General features: G+C 37.1%; 1 protein-coding gene across 4 annotated transcripts in view; it reads right to left on the bottom strand.

The window, feature by feature from the left end:
• Nucleotides 1-270: 270 nt before the first annotated feature.
• LOC137406616 (protein diaphanous homolog 1-like) overlaps nt 271-12,444 on the bottom strand; it is a 31,037-nt gene continuing 18,863 nt past the window's right edge. For all 4 annotated transcript variants that reach the window (XM_068093219.1, XM_068093218.1, XM_068093217.1 and 1 more), the window contains 13 exons: nt 12,231-12,348; nt 10,349-10,369; nt 9,379-9,509; nt 7,610-7,715; nt 7,338-7,498; nt 7,067-7,219; nt 6,332-6,461; nt 5,679-5,830; nt 4,352-4,501; nt 2,929-3,078; nt 2,361-2,457; nt 1,126-1,257; nt 271-836 (listed from right to left, as the gene is read on the bottom strand). In XM_068093219.1, coding sequence (XP_067949320.1) covers nt 766-836; nt 1,126-1,257; nt 2,361-2,457; nt 2,929-3,078; nt 4,352-4,501; nt 5,679-5,830; nt 6,332-6,461; nt 7,067-7,219; nt 7,338-7,498; nt 7,610-7,715; nt 9,379-9,509; nt 10,349-10,369; nt 12,231-12,348 — 1,572 coding nt within the window. In that variant the 3' untranslated portion in view covers nt 271-765. The remainder of the gene's footprint in view (nt 837-1,125; nt 1,258-2,360; nt 2,458-2,928; nt 3,079-4,351; nt 4,502-5,678; nt 5,831-6,331; nt 6,462-7,066; nt 7,220-7,337; nt 7,499-7,609; nt 7,716-9,378; nt 9,510-10,348; nt 10,370-12,230; nt 12,349-12,444) is intronic.

Consider the following 12,444-nt stretch of genomic DNA (forward strand, 5'->3'; position numbering starts at 1 on the left):
TTCCAAACTACGGCGGTCTGGTGTGGCTGCGATTAACTGTTCGCTTTTTAGCTTTTAAAAGCTTGTAATCACATTTCCACATATTTTTCATCTACAACACAGCAGAGTAAGACATAGTGAATCTGTAGTTACCAAATAACTGTAATGTGAATTTTGTTGCAAGTCAACCTTTAAGTAAAACAGGATCTTCCAACTGACACCAACAAAAATTAACACTATGTACACATGTACATCTCTTTGGTGCGTTGCTAGATAAACATATAGCAAAGGTTGCATGTTTAAAATATATTACGCTCAGAAAGGAATGATAATATTTGCATCAGAATAGGTTGTACATTGAAAGCCTACAGCGAGGTACGGTGAAAGCTTAAAGAGTGGACCACTTGCTATGATACGGATTGAAAAACTGGCTGTGGATCACAGAATTTGATGAGCCATGTTAACAATTATAAAACTATGTGTAAGGAATGGAGAAGGCTAGCCCATCTGTGATCTCGCAACACGCAATTTTGAAAGACGGGCAAATGGGGTGGCCACCCTTAATATTATACAACTATGACAGCTACTGTTCAGGAAGTGTGCAATAATAAACATAATAAAATAGAAGTCAAATATGAATCTCTCAAATATATGCTATTTGCTGTGAATCAGGAAGCAGCTAAACACTCCCTAGCTACATTAGGTAGACTAAAACAACCACTTGGAAACATTGATCTGTCAAGGGGTGGAAACATTGATCTGTCAAGGGGTAGATAGAGGAACTGATCATAAAGCGTTCAGTCGGTTCATTAGGTCATCAGCTTTACCTTCGAACTCTTCTGGCATCATGCTGTCAGCTAAAGCAATCACAATACATAGATGTATCCTTAAAAGCATGGATTATAATGTGACCTCAGCATGGCTCTATGTTCAGTATAGTGTATCTGCATGAAAAACTTCTAAGATAAAAAAACCTTGATCTATCTTTGCAAATAAAGCTAAATAAATGTTTAGCTTTGCATCGTTGCGCACACGCAAAATTTTCAGAAGTGTTTTAAAAACTAGCATGAAAAATGAGGGTGTTTGTCAACAGTAACAGTGAATATCCTGTATGACACTTGATAACAAGAAATGCTTCCTACTGACCAGGTCTTGTATTTTTCCTCCTGTCGGGACGACGAGGAGTCTCCGTAGAAATAGCGTTACTATCCAACTCTCGACTATTCTCTACGAGCTGCCCTTTTGACCTGCTCTTTTGTAGCTGAGCTCGTCTCTCAGCTGTAACAGAAATACAACAACACTTGAGCAAGAGCCAGGAATGATCAGATACATCCTTAGTATGGCGCTTTAGAGCTTCCTAGGTTAATCAACATAACCAATGATATGTAGAATGTATACGAAGCCTAATGAATATGTGCCACCACTGTTACTAGCGTCAGGCGGACTGAACAAAGAGAGGAACTCATGCAACCAATTGCGTACATGTGTACAAAAGTACACAGGTGCAAGAGCTCGGTGTAGACATGCACAAGGCATGTTCACTGGCGGTACAACATGACATGCTTGACAAAGAAAAGTGGTAATAAAATGAACGTGCACCAGGCCCAGACCGAGGTTTGTCAGAAGAAACAAGAAAAAATATAATAACAGAAACGCACTAGGCCCCTTCATTGACCATACAGCCCGACATACTTGACAACAAAGAGAGGTTCGACACGGTCCACAGGCAACATCACTGGTACTGGAGATCATGCAGAATGTATTATTTTATACAAACTTTCTTAAAAATATAAAAAAGTAATACATATCAAAATATTATTTTCCGCATTATAAGCAGCCTATTGTTAAGTTTAACTTAATGCTGGAATGTTTAAGGATATGGAGTGGCATATATCCTACTTACACAGGAATAAATAGAAATGTGAAGTAAAACAAGAGGAGAAAACTTCCTTTATACAAACAAACGTAAACAAATCCATTATTTATACTTCTGTATAAATATTTACCCGTGTACGCACTATTTATGTTTGGTGCAACTTGTTCTTTTCTTTCGATCCATAAATGCACTAACACTTAATAACTGGTTGTTAGTAAGTGCCATATACAAAGTTTTTACTGATATTAATATAATACGATACAGAGTTCAATACGTCTGCTTTCCTTTGAAGGCTAATAATGCTTTTATTGTCAGAGTTGTATAAGCTGGGTGTGACAGGAAGATCAATCATAGTCGAGTTCATTCAGACAACCGATATATTAACAAACAAACAATAAAAGTTGGAGATTCGTGTATTTACTTTAGTGCAAATCTAGTAAAATTACTTTTAGAATAACAAAAAGGAGTTTGCCAGCAAACCATCATCTTGGTATTGAGCACTCACCTCCCGTGGTTCTCGGAGTGCGTTTCCTACCACCTTCTCGTAAATTAAATGCCGTTCCTTTCTGTAGGGCGTCTAAAAGGTTGTCCATAACTCCCTCCTGTAATACTTTAGCTATTCAATCGCTGATCATGTCAACATAAACAAAATATTAGACTGGTGGTAAGTGACATACCATAGTAAGTGACTACTCGTGATATACCATAGTAAGTGACTACCTGTGACATATCATAGTAAGTGACTACTCGTGATATACCATAGTAAGTGACTACCTGTGACATATCATAGTAAGTGACTACTCGTGATATACCATAGTAAGTGACTACCTGTGACATACCATAGTACGTGACTACCTGTGACATACCATAGTAAGTGACTACCTGTGACATACCATAGTAAGTGACTACCTGTGACATACCATAGTAAGTGACTACCTGTGACATACCATAGTAAATGACTACCTGTGACATACCATGGTAAGTGACTACCTGTGACAGCATGGATACAGTGAGTAACTGAAAGGAAACCACAAAAAGTGGAATAAAACCCAAATACAAATGAACACAGAAACCTGATCATCATCATCCTTGGAGAGGTCAATGAGCTGCTTTTTCCGCGCCATCTTTGCCTTCTTGTCCGACTCCGCCTTCTCTTTAGCCTCTTTAATCCGCTTGATTTTCTCCTCAGTCTCACGCAGCGTCCTATTTTGCTTGACCGCCATCTAGCAAATACGGTACTACTGTTCAAAATGGCAACTACACCGAGTCTCACCAATTACTGTACCTAGCGCTTACACTAAAAATGTGTTAGCACAGCTGAATACAATGTCAGCACTTCTCCAGTGTTCACACCCATCACTGTATCATCCTACCACAAAATTGTCATCAGCCGCTCTTCTTCAACACGAAGAACACTTTCACAAGATAATGGTTGTTTCTGCTGCCATGTAGAGGCAGCCAGAAGAATACATGTATTGAATAGCCATTGTCAATACAAGCAGCTGTTGGAAACCAAGCACTTTGATATGACAGAATACCAACAGCCAATAAACTCAAGCCTGTCTCTCCTCGCTGAACCTCACCAGTTTAATAATGACGCAGCTCACCAAGGTGGAAAAATCAAAAGATTTCGTTGGAAGTATCGGTGTATACAATACAACTAGGAAATGTACAAAAGCATACAGTCATATGTAGTCAGGTTCATCAATATTAACACCTCTGGACATATGAATAGTTCAAATAAGAGAATTATTACTAAGCCATGGTAAGTTTAATAATTTAGACAAAGCCAACAATTTATGAATCAAAGTTATGCTGAAACTTCATTCTTTTCAATAGAATTAATTTCATAAAGATTAAGTGAGAACTTCTCTCACTCTCATGGTCGAGTTAATTCTGTTTATAGTAAATTTCACTGATTTTTTGCTTTGATAATTTACCCACAATTCCATTCGAAATTACCTGATACAAATTTTGATCTTTAAACAAATTTTCAACATTGTGCAAAACAATGAAAAAAACTTAAAAGCATTTAAGCAACTCTAAATAGTCATGAACTGTTATAAAGGAGAAGCATATTTTGCACAACTTTCATTAATAAAACAATGAGGGTTTAATACTTTTGAACATGAGTATTTATATATGAATAAAATTGCCTACAATCAAACACAGAAATATAATGTGTATGCAGCTTGGCGGCTCGCATTGAATTCTAGATACTCACAAAGCTTTATGACATCAAATCAGCCAAGTATAAAACAACCTACCATCCCCGGAATAACTTATACAATGTGTACACTGCAGGTGGCTATAATAGTAAACTGATAACAGAAGGCCAGCCGTGTACAGAACAACTGGCCATACTCCAAAACAATTTAATACTGCTAAAGCCCTAAACGCAATGTACAAGTTTGACAAGCTATCCCAGAGAAATAGGAGTCGTGTTTTCATACTTGCGAGAAGAGATGACTCCTCAACAAAGTGGTAAAAACTTACATAAAACTTCTCCTTGAAAGCTTTGATATCCCCAAAGAACTCATCGAGAGTGTACTTCTTCATGTCAAACACATAGAACTTGGAGATATGCCTATAGAGGTCCTGCATCTTCTCATACATTTGCTGCAGCACTGAGAACTGTTCCCTGGCCTGCAGCCAAACACACCGACTAAATCTCAAATTCATGACTTCCAATGGGATTGATACTATAACAAGTTAGGGCATGAAGTTAGTCACATGACCCCTAACTTCATTACAGAGTCATTCAACTCTAAAATAGACCGAATTCTCTAAGAGACAACCATAATCTAGACTCTTCAAATGCCAGCCTATTGTTTCAACATTTAATAACATTCCTTTATACATGTTAGATAAAATAGATGCTTAAGAACATCCATTTTATTCCATACTTTAAAGATGCTTATGGTTTACATTTTTTTTCTGATTTAAATGTTTCTGGCATATAGAATGTTTTTATAAAATAAAGTTTGTAGAAACATGAATTCAGGGGCTTTTTCTTTCAAATACATGTCCAAACCCTAACAAAATTTTAAAGCATAAAATGCATATAAGTGCCCGTCGTAAGTGCCACTAATCGATAACCAGGTGACAATCCACATAAGGTGAAAAACCATATAACAGAGACATTGTAACCCAGGGGTGCACTGTATTTGTAATAGTAAATATCAAGGTACCAGAGCTAGATATTATTATTATATTGATTTGGAAACAAAGGAAAACTTTCCAAACTAAAATCTGTAATTGGTGGGACTCAAATGCTGCTCTTTCTAATTGGCTATTCTAGCAGTTGTATGACCAGAGTCGCCAGCCATGATACTGTCACCAGACAACTAACTAGCACAAAACTTATGGGCAGAGTTTTCCATGATATGGTTTGTTGACTGATGGAAATGAAACTACCTCCAGAGATGGTCCATAAACAGGTTCTTCAATGGAGGTGTGCAAAAAAACTGTGTTGACCGACGCATCATCAATGCATTCATTACATAAAATGACATGGCCTTCGCAATCACATGACCTTTGTATTTGAATCCGAGACACAGCAATGACGTTGCATGGGAAATCATCCTATGAATTCCAATGAAAAAGATAGTTGTTCTTCAATAAAAGCCTAAGCTTTGTCAAACACCGATGTGCAACCTCTTTATTGCAATAGCATTAACTCAAAGAAACATTACGCTACTAATAAAAAATCAGAGGCACACTGTACGACAGTATTCACCACTTCGCCAATAAACGCTGACACACTTACTTCATCAATAAACACTGACACACTTACTTCGTCAATAAACGCTGACACACTTACTTCATCAATAAACGCTGACATAACTTGAGCAAACTTGTCATCAGGATCGGCCGTATCAGCTTTTTGATTTTCAACATTCTTAATGTCAATCTCGAGTTGCTTGAGAGACTTTGACATTTGAGAGATGTTTTTAGCGAGGATTTCATCAGAAACTGCAAGCACCAACAAATTCATCTCTTACTGGCTGTAACCGTAGCTACATCAGAATGAAGACCTCACTACTAATGGTTAGATTCTTCTATAAATAGCCTAGCCATGCTATATGATTACAGTCAACATGGACCTGATCCTACTAATAGCAGTAGTGGGACTATCACCAGCACCACTATAACCCTGATACTTGAAGCTACATGATGCTATTAACTACAGCTTCTTGATTGCACCAATCAAAATTTGATCACACCACTAAAAAGTTTGTGATCCTACCATCATCTGCTGTGTAATCACACCATTTGAAACATATTTAACAAAGCAAAAATCTAGAAGCCCAGAAATGTCATGAGCCACAATCTAAACATGCAAGATAAGTAAGCTTTATTACATAATTTTATTACCAGATTTTCGACTGTAAAGGCTATAGTCGTCCCAGGATACATCAGGAATTAATTGAAACAATTAAAAAACGAAAGGTTGTACGGACATCTAAAGTTTACCTCTGGCAGCCTGATCCACATGGATCAGTTCATTCTCGTAGTCGAGAACATCTGGAAACTTCTCCTCCACTATTTGCGCGAGAAAGTGCAAGAGTGTCTGTTTTTGGTCTTGAGATTTGGTGTTTTCTAACTGTAGGATGAGTGAAACTAGGAGTTATGTTCCTTGACTTATCATGAATTGACAAGAGACAAATAAGAAACATACAGTGAGATGGATCATAAAGGAATACGTACATGTAAATTAACACCAAGCTGTTACCATGCAGCTTTAAAGTTATGAAATTCATTTACTTCAAACCGTATTAAAAGAAAAATCTGATGTTTTAAAACTGTTCACCAATATTGAGTTAACACATGTGTGGATTAGAAAGAGATTAGTTGTACAGCTCTTACTAGTTGTACAACTCTTACTAGTTGTACAGCTCTTACTAGTTGTACAACTCTTACTAGTTGTACAGCTCTTACTAGTTGTACAGCACTTACTAGTTGTACAGCTCTTACTAGTTGTACAGCTCTTACTAGTTGTACAGCTCTTACTAGTTGTACAGCTCTTACTAGTTGTACAGCTCTTACTAGTTGTACAGCTCTTACTAGGCCCAGTTCTCTACATTAGCAAATCTGTCGTGATTATGTAAATTATGTAAATGAAATAAAACTAGCAATAGTATTACTAGGAATTTAAATATCACAAGTAAAAACTCTTGGAACACAGGCTCGTAGACTCATCACACTTACCTTAGTGAGAAAGTTCATCTCGAAACCTATAGATTGTTCTTTCTTTGATCCAGCGTTCATGTAGTTGCCTATCAACAAGACGAGTTCTAGAAGCTTCTTAAACTTGCCACTCTGTTTTACTTCTTCGCAGGCCGCTGTCGCTGCCACAATATCCTGAAAAGAGATAAAAATATCGTTTCACAAGGTTTTAGCAGAGACAAGTCTTCTTATAAATGGGTAAAGATAGCAAAACATACGAAAAGAAATAATTAGATACTGAGAGTCAACATACAGGTTTAATATCATCAACGAGATCGTTGAATCTCATCTTGAAGAGAATAGAGTTGAGACGCGGATGGAGACGTTTAACAGATGACATAACTACACAGAATTGCTCAGGTTCGGCAAGATTTTCGAATTCCCCCTCTAGTTCACCAATACTCTTCATCACACCTGCACAAACAGGAAATGGCTTCATCACCGAATGTCACAGTATGGCCGAAGGCCTCAGTCCGGTATTGCAGTTGTCTTAAGACCACGCAGGAAAGTACTAAAAAGACTTACTTGCTTCAGGTAGAATTTTCACAAGCTGCTCAATGAGAGTTTGAGTTAGAAGCTGCTCGTCAACAGCGAGGATTCTCCTGCGTAATTCCTTATATGGAGCTTTTACCTGCAATACAATGTTTATGCTAAATAAAACTGACTACTATAATATTTGCAATGAAATACATTAACCTGTCATTTTTAGCCGTAGCTTTTTTGGTGTTTTATATTGGCCCTTCCACTTTCAGATTACCTACTTGACATGTTATTAACATGTACCTGACAGCACCTGATAGTACCTGACAGCACCTGATAGTACCTGACAGCACCTTGCTAATTGAAGAAGAATACTGTAGCATTCATACTCTGTGTCTAAAATTAATGGCTTTAATGGAGAACATGAATTAAATAAGCTCAGCATCTCTCTTAACTTGTCCTGCTGCTTCGCATCTGATAGCACGCATCTATGGTCCCTGAGAGCTAGCCTTAGAGCCATTAGAATGTCATATAAAACAACTAACACAGCAATAGCCTTAAGCGTATCAGTTACCTTTGACATAGTGTGAATCACCTGCAAGACAATCATTAATACAGTTTACACTAGACAGCATATTAATATTTCTGTCAGGATACTATATGAAGACATTCTAATTTTCACAGCTCAAACGCAATTAGGTATAAAGCATAACGATAACGCGTCAAGAATTTTGGCTATTCGGTTGTTAAAAACCTCCTGGACAGACACAGGCACTTCCAGACAACATTGTAGCTACTGAGTGACGAGGCTAAAGTTAAAATCCTAGACTATGATAGTAAGTCCAATGACTAGACTATCATAGTAAGTCCAAGGTCTAGCCGATCATAGTAAATCCAAGGACTAGATTATCATAGTAAGTGCAGGGTATAAACTATCATAGTAAGTACCAGGTCTAGACTATCATAGTAAGTACAAGGTATAGACTATCATAGTAAGTACAAGGTATAGACTATCATAGTAAGTCCAATGACTAGACTATCATAGTAAGTCCAAGGTCTAGCCTATCAAAGTAAATCCAAGGTCTAGACTATCATAGTAAGTTAAATGTCATTAGCTTTCTCATTAAATTGCCATTAGTAATCACTATGTCTGATAGAAGACAGCGTAAAACAGCCATAAATGATATGATCATATTAGGCATTATCCCAACATACTATGTACGATATAATACCTGTAAAACGGATACTTTATAACAGCTGTGAATGATATGGCTATATATTTGGAGTTTTCCCACTATACTATGCACGATAAAATAAAACCTGTAAAAAGAATTTTTTATAACACCTGTAAATAATACGTCCACATAAGGAGTTACCCCACCATACTACGTACGATGTGATACTTGCAAAAAGTGCGTACCTTATATTATATGGCCATATTAGGAGTTATCCCAACATACCGTGTGAGATACAAAAGTTTGGCATAGCCAACCATTGTGATCAATGTGAGGTAAACTAGACTAGATTAGGTTGTCTCTCCGCTGTTGATATGACAACTTCAACATAATCAGTTGTTTTAAAAGTCTCCATGTTTACTAGTTGTGTACGCAGCAAAATGTCATAACATAACACTGTCAGACCTTATAAAATTGTAACAAAAATTGACATTTGATGAAACGGTGAGCCAGCGCTCCCTTGCATCACCCCTAAAGCTACCATCAACCATCGACAGAAAAAGATTAGACTGGAATATTACATATTGACCTTAACCTTCATACTTCAGTGACTAATGTGCAAGAGCAAAGATGACTTACTGAGCCGAGCAGAATAGAGAGCCCTTGTCCAGACTTTCCATCCAGAATCCTCAGCTGCTTGTTCTTCTTCGATGGCTTCTTGGTGCCCTCCGAGTTCTTAACAGACGAGGCATCACCTTCCTCGACTTTTTCTGATAAGAGCAACAACAGAGTAGAAAATACGGTTAGCATAAGTAAGGTCAAAAATGGCTATTTGAAAAGCAAGTGAAATGACTGCTTCTCGCTTTCTTGGATGACCCTCATCTCCTTTACCAAAACTCAGTAACGGAGTGAAAAAGTAAAGATCAGGGGTTGACACGTCGAAAGACAACTGCTGACATTCGTTGGGTCAGGTCAAGGACATTAATAATCAGGTAAGTAGGTAATAACACTTTGTATCAGTCCCTCGCAATCATACGAATAGTTGCCATGACCTTTCTAGAAGAATGGCTGGAAGTGCAACAATCATAGCCTGTGAGTTGTGAGGCAGAAAGGTTGGTAAGTTATCAATTGGATCATAAGCCTGTGCATCTCTTGGTAATAAAGCGAAGGAGGTGAGCATAAACTGACACGTGCATACGATTTGAGAAGACCAGCGGGTCTAAAATCACCTGCAGTTGGACTTTTTTAATTTGCAGTGCAGCGTGGCTGTGAAGGTAAAATTACACATGAAGGCAGAAATAGCAACCTGCATGCATTGGAAGCTGTGAGAAACTGAAAAAGTTGAAGTTTTCAACAGTTAAAAGAAACACCCAAAACGTAATTTTTCATGCAGCTGCATCTCTAAGATCTTTGTTAATTTCACATGAAACAGAAGAAAAGAAAACTTCACTCTTGCAAGACAACTGTAAACAACACTGAAGAGGAACAACACTGAAAAGGAATAAAATAATTGATCATATGTAGAAGTGAATGAGAATTGGAAAGGATTGGCTAGATATGCATATTATAAATGTTATATTCAATAATCAATAATCACAACATGTGTTACCAGTCTTGTTCTTGGCAGCACCTAAAATTATGCATAAATCTTTAACAAAACTAACAGCTCAATACAGATGTATTCATCACAGACTTGCCATGCAGCTAGAACATTCCAGTACTGCACACCCACCAATAGAATGTCAGTACAACTTATAACTTGCAAGACTAAAGTGAGAGCGGTGTGTAAAGGAAACCGACCTGCCCATTAGCATTTGTTGCTTACGTATTTGAATCATGCTTCCTGGGCTACTCTGACAAGGCTGTTTTGCACATCAACAATGGCTTATCAACTGTCAAAGAATGTACTATACTTCTGCGTTCGCATTTTCGTTTTACATTTACTAATAAAAAAGTTTGACCAAACTATGAGTAATTGTTTTCTCAACAACTAAACTCCGGTAGCATATTAAAGATTTGGTTAATCCATGTATGAATATAGTTGATCAAAGTATGTATAGTGCAACCTCAGGATACCATTACCCTGTTATATGATTTTTTCACCTTACGAAGTGGAACATGATGATTTTTCCACCTCACTATGTGTATCTTATTTCACCATATGAATTCAACAAACTTTTCGCCCGAGTTCAAATTTGGCAGTCGGTGTGCTTATTACGTACGTTGAAATAATAAAGACGCCGCAATGCTGTTCGCCAAAAACATTTTTACAATGCCTAAATTAGACCCGAGGACTGATTTCTCTCAGTTCAGCATTCCTCGTGTGAAAAATGGTACTAAATCGTTCCCATCAGAACTATTTGCTAAGTTGGAGTTGCCTTCCCTTCGAACAGAAAGTCAGAGATCAGACAACTTCTTTCAATCTGCTAACAACAGTTCATTTCATTACGAAAACAGTCTCATTCGGGCTTTCTTGCCGAATTATGTTGAAAAAAGTTTTAATAAGGTCGACTGAAATTATAGTAAAAACGCAGCCAGAAACTGATAAGTGATAAAACTTTAGTGTCAAAAAGTTGAAATTCAGTAAGTAGTTGAAAATACATATTAAAACTAAGCTCTAAGTGTGTGCTTGTTTAGTAAGCTAAACTTATTTGAGGTGAATTCAAAGTTCATGTTAGACGTACGTTTGTCTTGAAGGTAATAACTCTCTTGGTACGTACTGCACATAACACAATGTAACGTTCCATTTTATACATAACGTTCCAATAAATATACTAAATACACTAATGTTACTGTAAGTAACTATAATTACTAAGGTTAACATACTATTTTGTTCCTAATTTTTAATTTGTCCAGTACTTGAATGAAAATCTTGATGATTATTTTCAGGGGTTGTTTGCATTATATAATTACTATGGTTTCTATACCCCTCCATACAATTTTTCCACCATACGATGCCAACCCTAAAACGGATTAAAATAGTATCCTGAGGGTGCACTGTATATAGTTCATCGATGTAGTACTTCGACTGACATAGATTGCAATTACTATCACACTAGGACCTATGCGCGTCTTTGATGCCAAACACCGTTATGGCATTGAATGATACCTATGCTTCAATCAAACTCTATGGAAATTTTTACCATTACATAACAAAATCTTTGACAGATTGCCAAATGGAAACTTGGCTATTTGTGTCAAAAGGAATTAGCAAATACTTTCGCGCAATACAATTAAAAAAATCAATAAACAAAATAGAAATAAAACAAATGAAATAAACTATAACAGAGTGACCTAACAACTGATATACCAGTTGTTAGTTCAATAGCAATTGGTTGACTTTCATATACTCCCCTTGTATGCAAATAATAGACGTGGCTACTGGTTACATAGTTATTAGTAACATGGTTACGTGGAAGAATAGGGAGAATAGAACACGGAGGGAAGAATATGGAGGGAAAAATATGGAGGTCTATATGAATGCTACTCACTGGGAGGAGGTTTACTTGAGAATCGAGAATTCAAAGTGGCAAACATGTCATCATCTCCCAGACGTTCTTCATTAGCCTGAGCCCAAAATGCATCTTCACCCACATCCTGAGGTTTTATCTAGAGAAATAACACAGATAATCATAAAAACATTAATTCACAAACCCTGAACAATCTCAGCACCTGCTGACTAGTGACAAGTTACGCTATAATTAA

Source organism: Watersipora subatra, chromosome 10, assembly GCF_963576615.1.
Source record: "Watersipora subatra chromosome 10, tzWatSuba1.1, whole genome shotgun sequence".
NCBI lineage: Eukaryota > Metazoa > Bryozoa > Gymnolaemata > Cheilostomatida > Watersiporidae > Watersipora > Watersipora subatra.